Source organism: Engystomops pustulosus, chromosome 4 (assembly GCF_040894005.1).
Source record: "Engystomops pustulosus chromosome 4, aEngPut4.maternal, whole genome shotgun sequence".
NCBI lineage: Eukaryota > Metazoa > Chordata > Amphibia > Anura > Leptodactylidae > Engystomops > Engystomops pustulosus.
In genome coordinates, this window is record NC_092414.1 from 709,780 (window position 1) to 735,832 (window position 26,053).

General features: G+C 37.3%; 1 protein-coding gene across 1 annotated transcript in view; it reads right to left on the bottom strand.

The window, feature by feature from the left end:
- LOC140125883 (solute carrier organic anion transporter family member 1C1-like) overlaps nucleotides 1-26,053 on the bottom strand; it is a 65,707-nt gene that overhangs the window by 31,140 nt on the left and 8,514 nt on the right. The window contains exons 3-6 of the mRNA XM_072144764.1: nucleotides 831-972; nucleotides 624-756; nucleotides 427-542; nucleotides 190-336 (exon numbers count right to left, since the gene is read on the bottom strand). Of these exons, the coding sequence (XP_072000865.1) occupies nucleotides 190-336; nucleotides 427-542; nucleotides 624-756; nucleotides 831-972 (538 nt within the window). The remainder of the gene's footprint in view (nucleotides 1-189; nucleotides 337-426; nucleotides 543-623; nucleotides 757-830; nucleotides 973-26,053) is intronic.

Here is a 26,053-nt window from a genome sequence, read left to right on the forward strand (position 1 = left end):
AAGGGAACAGAGGGGTAAAGCCTAATTATGATGGGATGGAGAGCAGCAAAAAACCCAACAACCGTCTCATAAGGAACCTCCTACATAACACCAGCTCCTCGGGGGAGGTCCTATGATTGAGAAGTAGGAATGTCCAACCCTGGGCTCTTCCCACTCCTGACATCTACTGATCTATAACATCATCGTTACCTATGTAGATGGGAGTATTCTCTGGGTCAGAAAAGTCATCGATGTAGGAGACCCCAAGAGGAATAATGGGCGTCTCTCCGATTCCTCGTAGCATATTCCCGACCATGACGTAAACCCACATGTGTGAGCTTGTCTCCTTTATGCACTCTGCTAAAAACACAAGAGTCTCATGTAGCTGTCGCTATTCACTACACCATCTGCTGGTGATGTTGGTTTTCCCTTGCACCATTTTCTTACCCGGTCTGATGTCCTCGGTCAGTGTCCTGTTGGCCAGACATGGAGAGATGCTGTCGGCGGAGCCTGTTAGATTGTTGTGCAGAGCAACATGTGACCTCACTGTTTCATATTTATAACTGTGAATAGACAATCATTTGGTGAGGACCACACTGGGGACGTGGTCAGGATATTACGTAGTGCGATGGTGCGGTACATACGGCCCCATGAAGAAGTGCGGCATGGCCGAAAGGAAACTGCCTAACGCCATCACAAAGCAGCCGGCGGCGATAATCCGCGGTCTGTGAAGCTTCGCCCCAAAGTAACTGACAAAGACGATGACCATAAGGTTTCCTGTGTGCAGAACATAGGGTTAAAAATTTATTAAAAAAAAAAACACAAACATAATGAGAGGAAGTCATATTCACCATATTCAAAGCTTGCATCCACAAACCCAACCGTAGAAGAGGAAAGGTCGAAGCGTCGCTCAATCTGCGTGATGGAGCTCTTCATGTAACTCCCCGAGAACGCCTTGGTGAAGTAAGAGAAGCAGAGAGCGAAGAAGAAGATCTGTGGAGGAGGAAAAGAGAAGAATGAGGAGGAGGATGAAGAGGAGGAAGAAGATAGGAGAAAGATGAGGACGAGTATTGTGATGAAGATGATGATGGCAATAAAATGGAGGAAGAGGATGAGGGACCCATTGTATAAGAACTTCTAGTGGATCCACAGTACCCCACTCCAACAGGAAGAGGAAGATAATTATAAAGAGGAGGTGACAGTGGGTGATCAAGAGAAAGTTGATGGGGATAATCACAAAGAGAATGATAATAAAGAAAAGCAGGATGAGGAGTAGGATGACGATGGGAGAGAGTGACATCCTATGACCAGTGACACGGGGCTCAGGAAGGCCATGGGAGGGGTGGTAGGAGGGTGTAAAGGCGTGCCATCTCCTCTAGGGCTTCTGACGCTGTGATTATAGTGGTTAGTAGGGGAGGACAGGTGAGAGATGGGGACAGTGCAGGCTGTAAGGTGTCTGTGAGTTGGTGAGTATCTATTGCACGTGGGTTCCGGTATGAGCGATGGGTGGATGGATTCTGAGAAGGTGAAGGATTATTGAAAGTAAAAGAAAGGAGATTATGGTCCGAAAGTGGAAAGGAGGAATTGGTAAAATCAGATGTTGAAGAAAGTCGGAGAAGACCAAATCGAGGATGTTTCCCTCATTATGATTGGGGGAATCGCAGAGTTGTGAGAGACCGAGAGAAGTAGTTAGTGCTAAGACCTGAGAGGCCGGAGGGGAAATGGGAGTGTTAACAGGGATGGTAAAGTCTCCCATCATCTTACAGGATAGAAAGTGAGTGAGCCAAGAGGCAAAGTGGTCAAGGAACTGATAGGGTGAGCCAGGAGGACGGTATACTATAGCCACACGACGAGAGACTGGGCGGAAAAGTCTCAGGATGTGGGCCTCAAAAGATGGGAAAGTGAGAGAAGGGACAGGAGGAATGACCTGGAAAGTGCCTTCCCCTCCTCCCTGCCTATTCTCAGGTCTGGAACAGTGAGAAAAGTGTAAACCGCCATAAGACAAAGCCGCAAGGGAGGCAGAGTCATCCTGCCGGATCCATCCTGCTGGTTTCACTGATGGCCAGCAGGTTAAAGGACTTATAAAGGAAGAGATTCTAGTTTATTGCACACAGAGTGGGCTTCTATAGGGCACAGGAGGAGAAGGAGAAGAGGGGATACTGACAGGATTTGTGCTGGGCTATGTGGCCTTGCTGGTGTTTCTGCATTACCTGCTGGGGTTTTTATGTCTCAGCTATGGTAATTTATATTATCAGGAGTGGCTGGGCTCCATGTAAGGCTGGTTCTATCATTCAGTATTTGCTAGGTATTGCTGTATCTGCAGCTTCACCCTGGCTTTGTTCTGTTAAAATATCTTTACTTTCTAGTTACTTTGTCTGTGGTGAGAGATTCTGTAAAGTTTGTCTGTTCTCTTGTAGTCACTCACCACTTTCCTATTTGTTCTCTTGTATTCCCTCACCACTAGAGATTATCACAAATTCGATTCGCCAAGTTCGCCCAATTTTCTATCAAAATTAGTTTCGACCCGAATCGAATCATGATGAATCACGTATTTCCTGGCTGCAGAGAGCCTGTAGGGTGTTGTAGAACGTTGTGCCATGCTTAAATATGCATAGGGAACGTTTTTTGGTCTACAAATAATGCTGTGTTTTAGTATGACATGCACATGACAGCCGCTGCTCTTAGAGTCGTCACTCTTCACTTCCATGTGCACTTACATAGGCCAACTTCCCCAAATAAGCGAAGCGGGAACACAGCCTGACAAGGTAACGTCTGTGCCAGCTCGAAAGGACAGAGCTGAGGGCCAAGATCCCACTATAACATCACAGAGTGCACTCTTTATACACTGACATCAGATGATTCCATAGATTACGACAGAACCTGTTTGTCAGGATTCAGGATGCGTGAATCCACTGGATCACCGCGGAAGGTGGTACTAGCCAACACCTGGACCGGAGCCTAAGTGGCACCAGGTTTTCACCAGAGCCCGCCGCAAAGCGGGTTGGCATTGCTGTGGCAGGATACCACCAGGTCGTTCCACAAGTGCAACTAGCCCGAGGTGGCAGGTGAGGCTGAGGTACCTTAGCAGGAGACAGTCTCAAGGTCAGGTCATGTACAAGGTCAGGGCAGGTGGCAGAGATGCAACATCAAGTCCAGTCCGGGAGGTCGAAGCAGATGGGAACGGGAACATAGGACACAGGAACTCAGGAGCAGGGAAACACAGGAGCAGTAACGCCGGAGACACAGGAACGCAGGAGACACAGGAACACAGGATAATCGCTAGGGAGCTTTTTCTAAGGCGGTGAAGCACAAAGATCCGGCAGGGTTTGCAGGAAGAGGCAGGCTTAAATAGAATTTGTGAAATTGACCAGCCCCAATTAATGGCGCGTTGGCCCTTTAAATTTAGAGAAGCCGGCGCATCCACGCCTTAGGAGTCAGGGATGGGTAAGGTGCTCTGCACTGGTGGGGGCAGAGGAGCACAGGTGAGCCCGCAACCCGTGATATGGGTCGCGGGACCACCCTTGACATTGTTCTGTTACATGATAAATGTAGAAACCCCCCTAATGAGTACAGAGGATGTCTGCAGTAATTCTGCATTGACGTCACTGATCATTTTGCCCTTTCATTTCATCCGTTAGTGTCCGCTTTCAATCGGTCAATAATCCATCAGTATTGCTAAAGCCAAAATCAAACAGGAGTGGATCAAGAACAGAGATGAGCAATAAATGTGATACTTGCATGTCCTGTGTGTTCTGTATCCACTCCTGCTTTTGGCTCAATCCTGAAGCTTTTCATCCTTCTGACAGATGAAATGAAGGGGAAAATCAAACATAGTGGCAACGTCATAGAGCAGTGGAGGGTGAAAACAGCATTATGGAAATCACAGGGTGTTTCAGTTGGCAGCAGCATGAGTAGGCTGCAGAGTGGCACAATGACAAATTCTGGAGCTGGCAGCCACATCGTAGGCCACAGAGTGGCATAATGACAGAGTGTGGCGGCAGCAGCATGAGGCCAAAAACCCCAAAAACTGACACCTTGGCCGCCTGTTTTTATAGGACTGTGACATCACATAAGCCTTCCGGTCACTGATTGGCTTACAGGTCTGCACATGTGATCGAGGGTGTTCCTGTCTCGATCCAGCGGCACATTCTCTGTGCAGGATTCGGGTCTTCCGGCGACTCACTAAGGCAGTGCGCCTGTTGTCCACCAGGTGTCGCTGCTTCACTGAAGTTCACCAAGCCAGGCCGGGTGCAGGAAAGTGACACATTTTAAAAAAAAAATACAGTGGTTTCTCCGAATCTGAAGGGTTTTCCGACAGCCACGCCCCCCGATTTACGTCATATGAATGACGGCACCGATATGCCACAATTCGATCGCGTCCGCCACAATCCCGGGGCAATTCAGGGAAAATCGGAGCAAAGCGGAAAAATTTGTGTAACCCGATGTAAAAACACGATTCGGGACCTTAGTAAATGACCCCCATTGTGCCCGCAACCATTTTGCTAATAGAGGGGGAAAAAATTTGTTCCCACAAATCACCGTAAACTTTCGATTCGTGTTGAACCGAAGTTTTCTTGAAATTCTAAACTAATTCACTTCATTAGAATTGATTCGCCCATCGCTAGCTACATTGTATAACTGCAGCAGCATACTTGTCAGAATATCATACTGCAATGTATAACTGCAGCAGCATACTTGTCAGGATATTATACTGCAATGTATAACTGCAGCAGCATACTTGTCAGAATATTATACTGCAATGTATAACTGCAGCAGCATACTTGTCAGAATATTATACTGTAATGTATAACTGCAGCAGCATACTTGTCAGAATATTATACTGCAATGTATAACTGCAGCAGCATACTTGTCAGAATATTATACTGCAATGTATAACTGCAGCAGCATACTTGTCAGAATATTATACTGCAATGTATAACTGCAGCAGTATACTTGTCAGAATATCATACTGCAATGTATAACTGCAGCAGCATACTTGTCAGAATATTATACTGTAATGTATAACTGCAGCGGCATACTTGTCAGAATATCATACTGCAATGTATAACTGCAGCAGCATACTTGTCAGAATATTATACTGTAATGTATAACTGCAGCAGCATACTTGTCAGAATATTACACTGCAATGTATAACTGCAGCAGCATACTTGTCAGAATATTATACTGCAATGTATAACTGCAGCAGCATACTTGTCAGAATATCACACTGCAATGTATAACTGCAGCAGCATACTTGTCAGAATATTATACTGCAATGTATAACGGCAGCAGCATACTTGTCAGAATATTATACGGCAATGTGTAACTGCAGAAGCATACTTGTCAGAATATTATACTGCAATGTATAACTGCAGCAGCATACTTGTCAGAATATTATACTGCAATGTATAACTGCAGCAGTATACTTGTCAGAATATTATACTGCAATGTATAACTGCAGCAGAATACTTGTCAGAATAATACACTGCAATGTATAACTGCAGCAGTATACTTGTCAGAATATTACACTACAATGTATAACTGCAGCGGCATACTTGTCAGAATAATACACTGCAATGTATAACTGCAGCAGTATACTTTTCAGAATATTACACTACAATGTATAACTGCAGCGGCATACTTGTCAGAATAATACACTGCAATGTATAACTGCAGCAGTATACTTGTCAGAATATTACACTACAATGTATAACTGCAGCGGCATACTTGTCAGAATAATACACTGCAATGTATAACTGCAGCAGCATACTTGTCAGAATATTATACTGCAATGTATAACTGCAGCATACTTGTCAGAATATTATACTGCAATGTATAACTGCAGCAGCATACTTGTCAGAATATTACACTGCAATGTATAACTGCAGCAGCATACTTGTCAGAATATTATACTGCAATGTATAACTGCAGCAGCATACTTGTCAGAATATTACACTACAATGTATAATTGCAGCAGCATACTTGTCAGAATATTATACTGCAATGTATAACTGCAGCAGCATACTTGTCAGAATATTATACTGCAATGTATAACTGCAGCAGCATACTTGTCAGAATATTACACTGCAATGTATAACTGCAGCAGCATACTTGTCAGAATATTACACTGCAATGTATAACTGCAGCAGCATACTTGTCAGAATATTATACTGCAATGTATAACTACAGCAGAATACTTGTCAGAATATCATACTGCAATGTATAACTGCAGCAGCATACTTGTCAGAATATTATACTGCAATGTGTAACTGCAGCAGCATACTTGTCAGAATATTATACTGCAATGTATAACTGCTGCAGCACACTTGTCAGAATACTATACTGCAATGTGTAACTGCAGCAGCATACTTGTCAGAATATTACACTGCAATGTATAACTGCAGCACACTTGTCAGAATATTATACTGCAATGTATAACTGCAGCAGCATACTTGTCAGAATATCATACTGCAATGTATAACTGCAGCAGCATACTTGTCAGAATCTTATACTGCAATGTATAACTGCAGCAGCATACTTGTCAGAATATTATACTGCAATGTTTAGCTGCAGCAGCATACTTGTCAGAATATTACACTGCAATGTATAACTGCAGCAGCATACTTGTCAGAATATTACACTGCAATGTATAACTGCAGCAGCATACTTGTCAGAATATTATACGGCAATGTATAACTGCAGCAGCATACTTGTCAGAATATTATACTGTAATGTATAACTGCAGCAGAATTCTTGTCAGAATATTATACTGCAATGTATAACTGCAGCAGCATACTTGTCAGAATATTATACTGCAATGTATAACTGCAGCAGCATACTTGTCAGAATATTATACTGCAATGTATAACTGCAGCAGCATACTTGTCAGAATATTATACTGCAATGTATAACTGCAGCAGCATACTTGTCAGAATATTATACTACAATGTATAACTGCAGCAGCATACTTGTCAGAATATTATACTGCAATGTATAACTGCAGCAGCATACTTGTCAGAATATTATACTGCAATGTATAACTGCAGCAGAATACTTGTCAGAATATTATACTGCAATGTATAACTGCAGCAGAATACTTGTCAGAATATTATACTGCAATGTATAACTGCAGCAGAATACTTGTCAGAATATTATACTACAATGTATAACTGCAGCAGCATACTTGTCAGAATATTATACTGCAATGTATAACTGCAGCAGCATACTTGTCAGAATATTATACTGCAATGTATAACTGCAGCAGCATACTTGTCAGAATATTATACTGCAATATATAACTGCAGCAGCATACTTGTCAGAATATTATACTGCAATGTATAACTGCAGCAGCATACTTGTCAGAATATTATACTGCAATGTATAACTGAAGTCTCATACTTGTCAGAATATTATACTGCAATGTATAACTGCAGCAGCATACTTGTCAGAATATTATACTGCAATGTATAACTGCAGCAGCATACTTGTCAGAATATTATACTGCAATGTATAACTGCAGCAGCATACTTGTCAGAATATTATACTGCAATGTATAACTGCAGCAGCATACTTGTCAGAATATTATACTGCAATGTATAACTGCAGCAGCATACTTGTCAGAATATTATACTGCAATGTATAACTGCAGCAGCATACTTGTCAGAATATTACACTGCAATGTATAACTGCAGCAGCATACTTGTCAGAATATTACACTGCAATGTATAACTGCAGCAGCATACTTGTCAGAATATTATACTGCAATGTATAACTACAGCAGAATACTTGTCAGAATATCATACTGCAATGTATAACTGCAGCAGCATACTTGTCAGAATATTATACTGCAATGTATAACTGCAGCAGCATACTTGTCAGAATATTATACTGCAATGTGTAACTGCAGCAGCATACTTGTCAGAATATTACACTGCAATGTATAACTGCAGCAGCATACTTGTCAGAATATTATACTGCAATGTATAACTGCTGCAGCACACTTGTCAGAATACTATACTGCAATGTGTAACTGCAGCAGCATACTTGTCAGAATATCATACTGCAATGTATAACTGCAGCAGCATACTTGTCAGAATATTACACTGCAATGTATAACTGCAGCAGCATACTTGTCAGAATATTATACTGCAATGTTTAGCTGCAGCAGCATACTTGTCAGAATATTACACTGCAATGTATAACTGCAGCAGCATACTTGTCAGAATATTACACTGCAATGTATAACTGCAGCAGCATACTTGTCAGAATATTATACGGCAATGTATAACTGCAGCAGCATACTTGTCAGAATATTATACTGTAATGTATAACTGCAGCAGAATTCTTGTCAGAATATTATACTGCAATGTATAACTGCAGCAGAATACTTGTCAGAATATTATACTACAATGTATAACTGCAGCAGCATACTTGTCAGAATATTATACTGCAATGTATAACTGCAGCAGAATACTTGTCAGAATATTATACTGCAATGTATAACTGCAGCAGAATACTTGTCAGAATATTATACTGCAATGTATAACTGCAGCAGAATACTTGTCAGAATATTATACTACAATGTATAACTGCAGCAGCATACTTGTCAGAATATTATACTGCAATGTATAACTGCAGCAGCATACTTGTCAGAATATTATACTGCAATGTATGACTGCAGCAGCATACTTGTCAGAATATTATACTACAATGTATAACTGCAGCAGCACACTTGTCAGAATATTATACTGCAATGTATAACTGCAGCAGCATACTTGTCAGAATATTATACTGCAATGTATAACTGCAGCAGCATACTTGTCAGAATATTATACTGCAATGTATAACTGCAGCAGCACACTTGTCAGAATATTATACTGCAATATATTACTGCAGCAGCATACTTGTCAGAATATTATACTGCAATGTATAACTGCAGCAGCACACTTGTCAGAATATTATACTGCAATATATTACTGCAGCAGCATACTTGTCAGAATATTATACTGCAATGTATAACTGCAGCAGCATACTTGTCAGAATATTACACTGCAATGTATAACTGCAGCAGCATACTTGTCAGAATATTATACTACAATGTATAACTGCAGCAGCACACTTGTCAGAATATTATACTGCAATGTATAACTGCAGCAGCATACTTGTCAGAATATTATACTGCAATGTATAACTGCAGCAGCATACTTGTCAGAATATTATACTACAATGTATAACTGCAGCAGCACACTTGTCAGAATATTATACTGCAATGTATAACTGCAGCAGCATACTTGTCAGAATATTATACTGCAATGTGTAACTGCAGCAGCATACTTGTCAGAATATTACACTGCACTGTATAACTGCAGCAGCATACTTGTCAGAATATTATACTGCAATGTGTAACTGCAGCAGCATACTTGTCAGAATATTACACTGCAATGTATAACTGCAGCAGCATACTTGTCAGAATATTATACTACAATGTATAACTGCAGCAGCATACTTGTCAGAATATTATACTACAATGTATAACTGCAGCAGCACTTGTCAGAATATTATACTGCAATGTATAACTGCAGCAGCATACTTGTCAGAATATTATACTGCAATGTATAACTGCAGCAGCATACTTGTCAGAATGTTACACTGCAATGTATAACTGCAGCAGCATACTTGTCAGAATATCATACTGTGATGTGTAACTGCAGTCTCATACTTGTCAGAATATTATAGTGCAATGTATAACTGCAGCAGCATACTTGTCAGAATATTATACTGCAATGTATAACTGCAGCAGCATAGTTGTCAGAATATCATACTGCAATGTATAACTGCAGTCTCATACTTGTCAGAATATTATAGTGCAATGTATAACTGCAGCGGCATACTTGTCAGAATATTATACTGCAATGTATAACTGCAGCAGCATACTTGTCAGAATATCATACTGTAATGTATAACTGCAGCAGCATACTTGTCAGAATATTATACTGCAATATATTACTGCAGCAGCATACTTGTCAGAATATTACACTGCAATGTATAACTGCAGCAGCATACTTGTCAGAATATTATACTGCAATGTATAACTGCAGCAGCATACTTGTCAGAATATTATACTGCAATGTATAACTGCAGCAGCATACTTGTCAGAATATTATACTGCAATGTATAACTGCAGCAGCATACTTGTCAGAATATCATACTGCAATGTATAACTGCAGCAGCATACTTGTCAGAATATCATACTGCAATGTATAACTGCAGCAGCATACTTGTCAGAATATTATACTGCAATGTATAACTGCAGCAGCATACTTGTCAGAATATTATACTGCAATGTATAACTGCAGCAGCATACTTGTCAGAATATTATACTGCAATGTATAACTGAAGTCTCATACTTGTCAGAATATTATACTGCAATATATAACTGCAGCAGCATACTTGTCAGAATATTATACTGCAATGTATAACTGCAGCAGAATACTTGTCAGAATATTATACTGCAATGTATAACTGCAGCAGCATACTTGTCAGAATATTATACTGCAATGTATAACTGCAGCAGCATACTTGTCAGAATATTATACTGCAATGTATAACTGCAGCAGCATACTTGTCAGAATATTATACTGCAATGTATAACTGCAGCAGCATACTTGTCAGAATATTATACTGCAATGTATAACTGCAGCAGCATACTTGTCAGAATATTATACTGCAATGTATAACTGCAGCAGCATACTTGTCAGAATATTACACTGCAATGTATAACTGCAGCAGCATACTTGTCAGAATATTACACTGCAATGTATAACTGCAGCAGCATACTTGTCAGAATATTATACTGCAATGTATAACTGCAGCAGCATACTTGTCAGAATATTACACTGCAATGTATAACTGCAGCAGCATACTTGTCAGAATATTACACTGTAATGTATAACTGCAGCAGCATACTTGTCAGAATATCATACTGCAATGTATAACTGCAGCAGAATACTTGTCAGAATATCATACTGCAATGTATAACTGCAGCAGCATACTTGTCAGAATATTATACTGCAATGTATAACTGCAGCAGCATACTTGTCAGAATATTATACTGCAATGTGTAACTGCAGCAGCATACTTGTCAGAATATTACACTGCAATGTATAACTGCAGCAGCATACTTGTCAGAATATTATACTGCAATGTATAACTGCTGCAGCACACTTGTCAGAATACTATACTGCAATGTGTAACTGCAGCAGCATACTTGTCAGAATATCATACTGCAATGTATAACTGCAGCAGCATACTTGTCAGAATATTACACTGCAATGTATAACTGCAGCAGCATACTTGTCAGAATATTATACTGCAATGTTTAGCTGCAGCAGCATACTTGTCAGAATATTACACTGCAATGTATAACTGCAGCAGCATACTTGTCAGAATATTACACTGCAATGTATAACTGCAGCAGCATACTTGTCAGAATATTATACGGCAATGTATAACTGCAGCAGCATACTTGTCAGAATATTATACTGTAATGTATAACTGCAGCAGAATTCTTGTCAGAATATTATACTGCAATGTATAACTGCAGCAGAATACTTGTCAGAATATTATACTACAATGTATAACTGCAGCAGCATACTTGTCAGAATATTATACTGCAATGTATAACTGCAGCAGAATACTTGTCAGAATATTATACTGCAATGTATAACTGCAGCAGAATACTTGTCAGAATATTATACTGCAATGTATAACTGCAGCATCATATTGTCAGAATATTATACTGTAATGTATAACTGCAGCAGCATACTTGTCAGAATATTATACTGCAATGTATAACTGCAGCAGAATACTTGTCAGAATATTATACTACAATGTATAACTGCAGCAGCATACTTGTCAGAATATTATACTGCAATGTATAACTGCAGCAGCATACTTGTCAGAATATTATACTGCAATGTATGACTGCAGCAGCATACTTGTCAGAATATTATACTACAATGTATAACTGCAGCAGCACACTTGTCAGAATATTATACTGCAATGTATAACTGCAGCAGCATACTTGTCAGAATATTATACTGCAATGTATGACTGCAGCAGCATACTTGTCAGAATATTATACTACAATGTATAACTGCAGCAGAATACTTGTCAGAATATTATACTGCAATGTATAACTGCAGCAGAATACTTGTCAGAATATTATACTACAATGTATAACTGCAGCAGCATACTTGTCAGAATATTATACTGCAATGTATAACTGCAGCAGCATACTTGTCAGAATATTATACTGCAATGTATAACTGCAGCAGAATACTTGTCAGAATATTATACTACAATGTATAACTGCAGCAGCATACTTGTCAGAATATTATACTGCAATGTATAACTGCAGCAGCATACTTGTCAGAATATTATACTGCAATGTATGACTGCAGCAGCATACTTGTCAGAATATTATACTACAATGTATAACTGCAGCAGCACACTTGTCAGAATATTATACTGCAATGTATAACTGCAGCAGCATACTTGTCAGAATATTATACTGCAATGTATAACTGCAGCAGCATACTTGTCAGAATATTATACTGCAATGTATAACTGCAGCAGCATACTTGTCAGAATATTATACTGCAATATATAACTGCAGCAGCATACTTGTCAGAATATTACACTGCACTGTATAACTGCAGCAGCATACTTGTCAGAATATTATACTGCAATATATTACTGCAGCAGCATACTTGTCAGAATATTATACTGCAATGTATAACTGCAGCAGCATACTTGTCAGAATATTATACTGCAATATATTACTGCAGCAGCATACTTGTCAGAATATTATACTGCAATGTATAACTGCAGCAGCATACTTGTCAGAAAATTATACGGCAATGTATAACTGCAGCAGCATACTTGTCAGAATATTATACTGCAATGTATAACTGCAGCAGCATACTTGTCAGAATATTACACTGCAATGTATAACTGCAGCAGCATACTTGTCAGAATATTATACTACAATGTATAACTGCAGCAGCACACTTGTCAGAATATTATACTGCAATGTATAACTGCAGCAGCATACTTGTCAGAATATTATACTGCAATGTATAACTGCAGCAGCATACTTGTCAGAATATTATACTGCAATATATTACTGCAGCAGCATACTTGTCAGAATATTATACTGCAATGTATAACTGCAGCAGCATACTTGTCAGAATATTATACTGCAATGTATAACTGCAGCAGCATACTTGTCAGAAAATTATACGGCAATGTATAACTGCAGCAGCATACTTGTCAGAATATTATACTGCAATGTATAACTGCAGCAGCATACTTGTCAGAATATTACACTGCAATGTATAACTGCAGCAGCATACTTGTCAGAATATTATACTACAATGTATAACTGCAGCAGCACACTTGTCAGAATATTATACTGCAATGTATAACTGCAGCAGCATACTTGTCAGAATATTATACTGCAATGTATAACTGCAGCAGCATACTTGTCAGAATATTATACTGCAATGTATAACTGCAGCAGCATACTTGTCAGAATATTATACTACAATGTATAACTGCAGCAGCACACTTGTCAGAATATTATACTGCAATGTATAACTGCAGCAGCATACTTGTCAGAATATTACACTGCAATGTATAACTGCAGCAGCATACTTGTCAGAATATTATACTGCAATGTGTAACTGCAGCAGCATACTTGTCAGAATATTACACTGCAATGTATAACTGCAGCAGCATACTTGTCAGAATATTATACTACAATGTATAACTGCAGCAGCATACTTGTCAGAATATTATACGGCAATGTATAACTGCAGCAGCATACTTGTCAGAATATTATACTGTAATGTATAACTGCAGCAGAATTCTTGTCAGAATATTATACTGCAATGTATAACTGCAGCAGAATACTTGTCAGAATATTATACTACAATGTATAACTGCAGCAGCATACTTGTCAGAATATTATACTGCAATGTATAACTGCAGCAGAATACTTGTCAGAATATTATACTGCAATGTATAACTGCAGCAGAATACTTGTCAGAATATTATACTGCAATGTATAACTGCAGCATCATATTGTCAGAATATTATACTGTAATGTATAACTGCAGCAGCATACTTGTCAGAATATTATACTGCAATGTATAACTGCAGCAGAATACTTGTCAGAATATTATACTACAATGTATAACTGCAGCAGCATACTTGTCAGAATATTATACTGCAATGTATAACTGCAGCAGCATACTTGTCAGAATATTATACTGCAATGTATGACTGCAGCAGCATACTTGTCAGAATATTATACTACAATGTATAACTGCAGCAGCACACTTGTCAGAATATTATACTGCAATGTATAACTGCAGAAGCATACTTGTCAGAATATTATACTGCAATGTATAACTGCAGCAGCATACTTGTCAGAATATTATACTACAATGTATAACTGCAGCAGAATACTTGTCAGAATATTATACTGCAATGTATAACTGCAGCAGAATACTTGTCAGAATATTATACTACAATGTATAACTGCAGCAGCATACTTGTCAGAATATTATACTGCAATGTATAACTGCAGCAGCATACTTGTCAGAATATTATACTGCAATGTATGACTGCAGCAGCATACTTGTCAGAATATTATACTACAATGTATAACTGCAGCAGCACACTTGTCAGAATATTATACTGCAATGTATAACTGCAGCAGCATACTTGTCAGAATATTATACTGCAATGTATAACTGCAGCAGCATACTTGTCAGAATATTATACTGCAATGTATAACTGCAGCAGCATACTTGTCAGAATATTATACTGCAATATATAACTGCAGCAGCATACTTGTCAGAATATTACACTGCACTGTATAACTGCAGCAGCATACTTGTCAGAATATTATACTGCAATATATTACTGCAGCAGCATACTTGTCAGAATATTATACTGCAATGTATAACTGCAGCAGCATACTTGTCAGAAAATTATACGGCAATGTATAACTGCAGCAGCATACTTGTCAGAATATTATACTGCAATGTATAACTGCAGCAGCATACTTGTCAGAATATTACACTGCAATGTATAACTGCAGCAGCATACTTGTCAGAATATTATACTACAATGTATAACTGCAGCAGCACACTTGTCAGAATATTATACTGCAATGTATAACTGCAGCAGCATACTTGTCAGAATATTATACTGCAATGTATAACTGCAGCAGCATACTTGTCAGAATATTATACTGCAATATATTACTGCAGCAGCATACTTGTCAGAATATTATACTGCAATGTATAACTGCAGCAGCATACTTGTCAGAATATTATACTGCAATGTATAACTGCAGCAGCATACTTGTCAGAAAATTATACGGCAATGTATAACTGCAGCAGCATACTTGTCAGAATATTATACTGCAATGTATAACTGCAGCAGCATACTTGTCAGAATATTACACTGCAATGTATAACTGCAGCAGCATACTTGTCAGAATATTATACTACAATGTATAACTGCAGCAGCACACTTGTCAGAATATTATACTGCAATGTATAACTGCAGCAGCATACTTGTCAGAATATTATACTGCAATGTATAACTGCAGCAGCATACTTGTCAGAATATTATACTGCAATGTATAACTGCAGCAGCATACTTGTCAGAATATTATACTACAATGTATAACTGCAGCAGCACACTTGTCAGAATATTATACTGCAATGTATAACTGCAGCAGCATACTTGTCAGAATATTACACTGCAATGTATAACTGCAGCAGCATACTTGTCAGAATATTATACTGCAATGTGTAACTGCAGCAGCATACTTGTCAGAATATTACACTGCAATGTATAACTGCAGCAGCATACTTGTCAGAATATTATACTACAATGTATAACTGCAGCAGCATACTTGTCAGAATATTATACGGCAATGTATAACTGCAGCAGCATACTTGTCAGAATATTATACTGTAATGTATAACTGCAGCAGAATTCTTGTCAGAATATTATACTGCAATGTATAACTGCAGCAGAATACTTGTCAGAATATTATACTACAATGTATAACTGCAGCAGCATACTTGTCAGAATATTATACTGCAATGTATAACTGCAGCAGAATACTTGTCAGAATATTATACTGCAATGTATAACTGCAGCAGAATACTTGTCAGAATATTATACTGCAATGTATAACTGCAGCAGAATACTTGTCAGAATATTATACTACAATGTATAACTGCAGCAGCATACTTGTCAGAATATTATACTGCAATGTATAACTGCAGCAGCATACTTGTCAGAATATTATACTGCAATGTATGACTGCAGCAGCATACTTGTCAGAATATTATACTACAATGTATAACTGCAGCAGCACACTTGTCAGAATATTATACTGCAATGTATAACTGCAGCAGCATACTTGTCAGAATATTATACTGCAATGTATAACTGCAGCAGCATACTTGTCAGAATATTATACTGCAATGTATAACTGCAGCAGCACACTTGTCAGAATATTATACTGCAATATATTACTGCAGCAGCATACTTGTCAGAATATTATACTGCAATGTATAACTGCAGCAGCATACTTGTCAGAAAATTATACGGCAATGTATAACTGCAGCAGCATACTTGTCAGAATATTATACTGCAATGTATAACTGCAGCAGCATACTTGTCAGAATATTACACTGCAATGTATAACTGCAGCAGCATACTTGTCAGAATATTATACTACAATGTATAACTGCAGCAGCACACTTGTCAGAATATTATACTGCAATGTATAACTGCAGCAGCATACTTGTCAGAATATTATACTGCAATGTATAACTGCAGCAGCATACTTGTCAGAATATTATACTACAATGTATAACTGCAGCAGCACACTTGTCAGAATATTATACTGCAATGTATAACTGCAGCAGAATACTTGTCAGAATATTATACTGCAATGTATAACTGCAGCAGCATACTTGTCAGAATGTTACACTGCAATGTATAACTGCAGCAGCATACTTGTCAGAATATTACACTGCAATGTGTAACTGCAGCAGCATACTTGTCAGAATATTACACTGCAATGTATAACTGCAGCAGCATACTTGTCAGAATATTACACTGCAATGTGTAACTGCAGCAGCATACTTGTCAGAATATCATACTGTGATGTGTAACTGCAGTCTCATACTTGTCAGAATATTATAGTGCAATGTATAACTGCAGCAGCATACTTGTCAGAATATTATACTGCAATGTATAACTGCAGCAGCATAGTTGTCAGAATATCATACTGCAATGTATAACTGCAGTCTCATACTTGTCAGAATATTATAGTGCAATGTATAACTGCAGCGGCATACTTGTCAGAATATTATACTGCAATGTATAACTGCAGCAGCATACTTGTCAGAATATCATACTGTGATGTGTAACTGCAGTCTCATACTTGTCAGAATATTATAGTGCAATGTATAACTGCAGCAGCATACTTGTCAGAATATTATACTGCAATATATTACTGCAGCAGCATACTTGTCAGAATATTATACTGCAATATATTACTGCAGCAGCATACTTGTCAGAATATTATACTGCAATATATTACTGCAGCAGCATACTTGTCAGAATATTATACTGCAATATATTACTGCAGCAGCATACTTGTCAGAATATTACACTGCAATGTATAACTGCAGCAGCATACTTGTCAGAATATTATACTGCAATGTATAACTGCAGCAGCATACTTGTCAGAATATCATACTGCAATGTATAACTGCAGCAGCATACTTGTCAGAATATCATACTGCAATGTATAACTGCAGCAGCATACTTGTCAGAATATTATACTGCAATGTATAACTGCAGCAGCATACTTGTCAGAATATTATACTGCAATGTATAACTGCAGCAGCATACTTGTCAGAATATTATACTGCAATGTATAACTGAAGTCTCATACTTGTCAGAATATTATACTGCAATATATAACTGCAGCAGCATACTTGTCAGAATATTATACTGCAATGTATAACTGCAGCAGCATACTTGTCAGAATATTATACTGCAATGTATAACTGCAGCAGCACACTTGTCAGAATATTATACTGCAATGTATAACTGCAGCAGCACACTTGTCAGAATATTATACTGCAATGTATAACTGCAGCAGAATACTTGTCAGAATATTACACTGCAATGTATAACTGCAGCAGCATACTTGTCAGAATATTATACTGCAATGTATAACTACAGCAGAATACTTGTCAGAATATCATACTGCAATGTATAACTGCAGCAGCATACTTGTCAGAATATTATACTGCAATGTATAACTGCAGCAGCATACTTGTCAGAATATTATACTGCAATGTGTAACTGCAGCAGCATACTTGTCAGAATATTACACTGCAATGTATAACTGCAGCAGCATACTTGTCAGAATATTATACTGCAATGTATAACTGCTGCAGCACACTTGTCAGAATACTATACTGCAATGTGTAACTGCAGCAGCATACTTGTCAGAATATCATACTGCAATGTATAACTGCAGCAGCATACTTGTCAGAATATTACACTGCAATGTATAACTGCAGCAGCATACTTGTCAGAATATTATACTGCAATGTTTAGCTGCAGCAGCATACTTGTCAGAATATTACACTGCAATGTATAACTGCAGCAGCATACTTGTCAGAATATTACACTGCAATGTATAACTGCAGCAGCATACTTGTCAGAATATTATACGGCAATGTATAACTGCAGCAGCATACTTGTCAGAATATTATACTGTAATGTATAACTGCAGCAGAATTCTTGTCAGAATATTATACTACAATGTATAACTGCAGCAGCATACTTGTCAGAATATTATACTGCAATGTATAACTGCAGCAGAATACTTGTCAGAATATTATACTGCAATGTATAACTGCAGCAGAATACTTGTCAGAATATTATACTGCAATGTATAACTGCAGCAGAATACTTGTCAGAATATTATACTACAATGTATAACTGCAGCAGCATACTTGTCAGAATATTATACTGCAATGTATAACTGCAGCAGCATACTTGTCAGAATATTATACTGCAATGTATGACTGCAGCAGCATACTTGTCAGAATATTATACTACAATGTATAACTGCAGCAGCACACTTGTCAGAATATTATACTGCAATGTATAACTGCAGCAGCATACTTGTCAGAATATTATACTGCAATGTATAACTGCAGCAGCATACTTGTCAGAATATTATACTGCAATGTATAACTGCAGCAGCACACTTGTCAGAATATTATACTGCAATGTATAACTGCAGCAGCATACTTGTCAGAATATTATACTGCAATGTATAACTGCAGCAGCACACTTGTCAGAATATTATACTGCAATATATTACTGCAGCAGCATACTTGTCAGAATATTACACTGCAATGTATAACTGCAGCAGCATACTTGTCAGAATATTACACTGCAATGTATAACTGCAGCAGCATACTTGTCAGAATATTATACGGCAATGTATAACTGCAGCAGCATACTTGTCAGAATATTATACTACAATGTATAACTGCAGCAGCATACTTGTCAGAATATTATACTACAATGTATAACTGCAGCAGAATTCTTGTCAGAATATTATACTACAATGTATAACTGCAGCAGCATACTTGTCAGAATATTATACTGCAATGTATAACTGCAGCAGAATACTTGTCAGAATATTATACTGCAATGTATAACTGCAGCAGAATACTTGTCAGAATATTATACTACAATGTATAACTGCAGCAGCATACTTGTCAGAATATTATACTGCAATGTATAACTGCAGCAGCATACTTGTCAGAATATTATACTGCAATGTATGACTGCAGCAGCATACTTGTCAGAATATTATACTACAATGTATAACTGCAGCAGCACACTTGTCAGAATATTATAGTGCAATGTATAACTGCAGCAGCATACTTGTCAGAATATTATACTGCAATGTATAACTGCAGCAGCACACTTGTCAGAATATTATACTGCAATATATTACTGCAGCAGCATACTTGTCAGAATATTATACTGCAATGTATAACTGCAGCAGCATACTTGTCAGAAAATTATACGGCAATGTATAACTGCAGCAGCATACTTGTCAGAATATTATACTGCAATGTATAACTGCAGCAGCATACTTGTCAGAATATTACACTGCAATGTATAACTGCAGCAGCATACTTGTCAGAATATTATACTGCAATGTATAACTGCAGCAGCATACTTGTCAGAATATTATACTGCAATGTATAACTGCAGCAGCATACTTGTCAGAATATTATACTGCAATGTATAACTGCAGCAGCATACTTGTCAGAATATTATACTGCAATGTATAACTGCAGCAGCATACTTGTCAGAATATTATACTGCAATGTATAACTGCAGCAGCATACTTGTCAGAATATTACACTGCAATGTATAACTGCAGCAGCATACTTGTCAGAATATTACACTGCAATGTATAACTGCAGCAGCATACTTGTCAGAATATTATACTGCAATGTAAAACTGCAGCAGCATACTTGTCAGAATATTACACTGCAATGTATAACTGCAGCAGCATACTTGTCAGAATATTACACTGTAATGTATAACTGCAGCAGCATACTTGTCAGAATATCATACTGCAATGTATAACTGCAGCAGAATACTTGTCAGAATATCATACTGCAATGTATAACTGCAGCAGCATACTTGTCAGAATATTATACTGCAATGTATAACTGCAGCAGCATACTTGTCAGAATATTATACTGCAATGTGTAACTGCAGCAGCATACTTGTCAGAATATTACACTGCAATGTATAACTGCAGCAGCATACTTGTCAGAATATTATACTGCAATGTATAACTGCTGCAGCACACTTGTCAGAATACTATACTGCAATGTGTAACTGCAGCAGCATACTTGTCAGAATATCATACTGCAATGTATAACTGCAGCAGCATACTTGTCAGAATATTACACTGCAATGTATAACTGCAGCAGCATACTTGTCAGAATATTATACTGCAATGTTTAGCTGCAGCAGCATACTTGTCAGAATATTACACTGCAATGTATAACTGCAGCAGCATACTTGTCAGAATATTACACTGCAATGTATAACTGCAGCAGCATACTTGTCAGAATATTATACGGCAATGTATAACTGCAGCAGCATACTTGTCAGAATATTATACTGTAATGTATAACTGCAGCAGAATTCTTGTCAGAATATTATACTGCAATGTATAACTGCAGCAGAATACTTGTCAGAATATTATACTACAATGTATAACTGCAGCAGCATACTTGTCAGAATATTATACTGCAATGTATAACTGCAGCAGAATACTTGTCAGAATATTATACTGCAATGTATAACTGCAGCAGAATACTTGTCAGAATATTATACTGCAATGTATAACTGCAGCAGAATACTTGTCAGAATATTATACTACAATGTATAACTGCAGCAGCATACTTGTCAGAATATTATACTGCAATGTATAACTGCAGCAGCATACTTGTCAGAATATTATACTGCAATGTATAACTGCAGCAGCATACTTGTCAGAATATTATACTACAATGTATAACTGCAGCAGCACACTTGTCAGAATATTATACTGCAATGTATAACTGCAGCAGCATACTTGTCAGAATATTATACTGCAATGTATAACTGCAGCAGCATACTTGTCAGAATATTATACTGCAATGTATAACTGCAGCAGAATACTTGTCAGAATATTATACTGCAATGTATAACTGCAGCAGAATACTTGTCAGAATATTATACTACAATGTATAACTGCAGCAGCATACTTGTCAGAATATTATACTGCAATGTATAACTGCAGCAGCATACTTGTCAGAATATTATACTGCAATGTATGACTGCAGCAGCATACTTGTCAGAATATTATACTACAATGTATAACTGCAGCAGCACACTTGTCAGAATATTATACTGCAATATATAACTGCAGCAGCATACTTGTCAGAATATTATACTGCAATGTATAACTGCAGCGGCATACTTGTCGGAATATTATACTGCAATGTATAACTGCAGCAGCATACTTGTCAGAATATTATACTGCAATGTATAACTGCAGCAGCATACTTGTCAGAAAATTATACGGCAATGTATAACTGCAGCAGCATACTTGTCAGAATATTATACTGCAATGTATAACTGCAGCAGCATACTTGTCAGAATATTACACTGCAATGTATAACTGCAGCAGCATACTTGTCAGAATATTATACTACAATGTATAACTGCAGCAGCACACTTGTCAGAATATTATACTGCAATGTATAACTGCAGCAGCATACTTGTCAGAATATTACACTGCAATGTATAACTGCAGCAGCATACTTGTCAGAATATTATACTACAATGTATAACTGCAGCAGCACACTTGTCAGAATATTATACTGCAATGTATAACTGCAGCAGCATACTTGTCAGAATATTATACTGCAATGTATAACTGCAGCAGCATACTTGTCAGAATATTATACTACAATGTATAACTGCAGCAGCACACTTGTCAGAATATTATACTGCAATGTATAACTGCAGCAGCATACTTGTCAGAATATTACACTGCAATGTATAACTGCAGCAGCATACTTGTCAGAATATTATACTGCAATGTGTAACTGCAGCAGCATACTTGTCAGAATATTACACTGCAATGTATAACTGCAGCAGCATACTTGTCAGAATATTATACTACAATGTATAACTGCAGCAGCATACTTGTCAGAATATTATACGGCAATGTATAACTGCAGCAGCATACTTGTCAGAATATTATACTGTAATGTATAACTGCAGCAGAATTCTTGTCAGAATATTATACTGCAATGTATAACTGCAGCAGAATACTTGTCAGAATATTATACTACAATGTATAACTGCAGCAGCATACTTGTCAGAATATTATACTGCAATGTATAACTGCAGCAGCATACTTGTCAGAATATTATACTGCAATGTATAACTGCAGCAGAATACTTGTCAGAATATTATACTGCAATGTATAACTGCAGCAGAATACTTCTCAGAATATTATACTGCAATGTATAACTGCAGCAGCATACTTGTCAGAATATTATACTGCAATGTATAACTGCAGCAGCATACTTGTCAGAATATCATACTGCAATGTATAACTGCAGCAGCATACTTGTCAGAATATTATACTGCAATGTATAACTGCAGCAGAATACTTGTCAGAATATTATACTACAATGTATAACTGCAGCAGCATACTTGTCAGAATATTATACTGCAATGTATAACTGCAGCAGCATACTTGTCAGAATATTATACTGCAATGTATGACTGCAGCAGCATACTTGTCAGAATATTATACTACAATGTATAACTGCAGCAGCACACTTGTCAGAATATTATACTGCAATGTATAACTGCAGCAGCATACTTGTCAGAATATTATACTGCAATGTATAACTGCAGCAGCATACTTGTCAGAATATTATACTGCAATGTATAACTGCAGCAGCACACTTGTCAGAATATTATACTGCAATATATTACTGCAGCAGCATACTTGTCAGAATATTATACTGCAATGTATAACTGCAGCAGCATACTTGTCAGAAAATTATACGGCAATGTATAACTGCAGCAGCATACTTGTCAGAATATTATACTGCAATGTATAACTGCAGCAGCATACTTGTCAGAATATTACACTGCAATGTATAACTGCAGCAGCATACTTGTCAGAATATTATACTACAATGTATAACTGCAGCAGCACACTTGTCAGAATATTATACTGCAATGTATAACTGCAGCAGCATACTTGTCAGAATATTATACTGCAATGTATAACTGCAGCAGCATACTTGTCAGAATATTATACTACAATGTATAACTGCAGCAGCACACTTGTCAGAATATTATACTGCAATGTATAACTGCAGCAGCATACTTGTCAGAATATTACACTGCAATGTATAACTGCAGCAGCATACTTGTCAGAATATTATACTGCAATGTGTAACTGCAGCAGCATACTTGTCAGAATATTACACTGCAATGTATAACTGCAGCAGCATACTTGTCAGAATATTATACTACAATGTATAACTGCAGCAGCATACTTGTCAGAATATTATACTACAATGTATAACTGCAGCAGCACTTGTCAGAATATTATACTGCAATGTATAACTGCAGCAGAATACTTGTCAGAATATTATACTGCAATGTATAACTGCAGCAGCATACTTGTCAGAATGTTACACTGCAATGTATAACTGCAGCAGCATACTTGTCAGAATATTACACTGCAATGTGTAACTGCAGCAGCATACTTGTCAGAATATTATACTGCAATGTATAACTGCAGCAGCATACTTGTCAGAATATTATACTACAATGTATAACTGCTGCAGCATACTTGTCAGAATATTACACTGCAATGTATAACTGCAGCAGCATACTTGTCAGAATATTATACTGTAATGTATAACTGCAGCAGCATACTTGTCAGAATATCATACTGTGATGTGTAACTGCAGTCTCATACTTGTCAGAATATTATAGTGCAATGTATAACTGCAGCAGCATACTTGTCAGAATATTATACTGCAATGTATAACTGCAGCAGCATAGTTGTCAGAATATCATACTGCAATGTATAACTGCAGTCTCATACTTGTCAGAATATTATAGTGCAATGTATAACTGCAGCGGCATACTTGTCAGAATATTATACTGCAATGTATAACTGCAGCAGCATACTTGTCAGAATATCATACTGTGATGTGTAACTGCAGTCTCATACTTGTCAGAATATTATAGTGCAATGTATAACTGCAGCAGCATACTTGTCAGAATATTATACTGCAATATATTACTGCAGCAGCATACTTGTCAGAATATTATACTGCAATATATTACTGCAGCAGCATACTTGTCAGAATATTATACTGCAATATATTACTGCAGCAGCATACTTGTCAGAATATTACACTGCAATGTATAACTGCAGCAGCATACTTGTCAGAATATTATACTGCAATGTATAACTGCAGCAGCATACTTGTCAGAATATCATACTGCAATGTATAACTGCAGCAGCATACTTGTCAGAATATCATACTGCAATGTATAACTGCAGCAGCATACTTGTCAGAATATTATACTGCAATGTATAACTGCAGCAGCATACTTGTCAGAATATTATACTGCAATGTATAACTGCAGCAGCATACTTGTCAGAATATTATACTGCAATGTATAACTGAAGTCTCATACTTGTCAGAATATTATACTGCAATATATAACTGCAGCAGCATACTTGTCAGAATATTATACTGCAATGTATAACTGCAGCAGCATACTTGTCAGAATATTATACTGCAATGTATAACTGCAGCAGCACACTTGTCAGAATATTATACTGCAATGTATAACTGCAGCAGCACACTTGTCAGAATATTATACTGCAATGTATAACTGCAGCAGCATACTTGTCAGAATATTATACTGCAATGTATAACTGCAGCAGCATACTTGTCAGAATATTATACTGCAATGTATAACTGCAGCAGCATACTTGTCAGAATATTATACTGCAATGTATAACTGCAGCAGCATACTTGTCAGAATATTACACTGCAATGTATAACTGCAGCAGCATACTTGTCAGAATATTACACTGCAATGTATAACTGCAGCAGCATACTTGTCAGAATATTATACTGCAATGTATAACTACAGCAGAATACTTGTCAGAATATCATACTGCAATGTATAACTGCAGCAGCATACTTGTCAGAATATTATACTGCAATGTATAACTGCAGCAGCATACTTGTCAGAATATTATACTGCAATGTGTAACTGCAGCAGCATACTTGTCAGAATATTACACTGC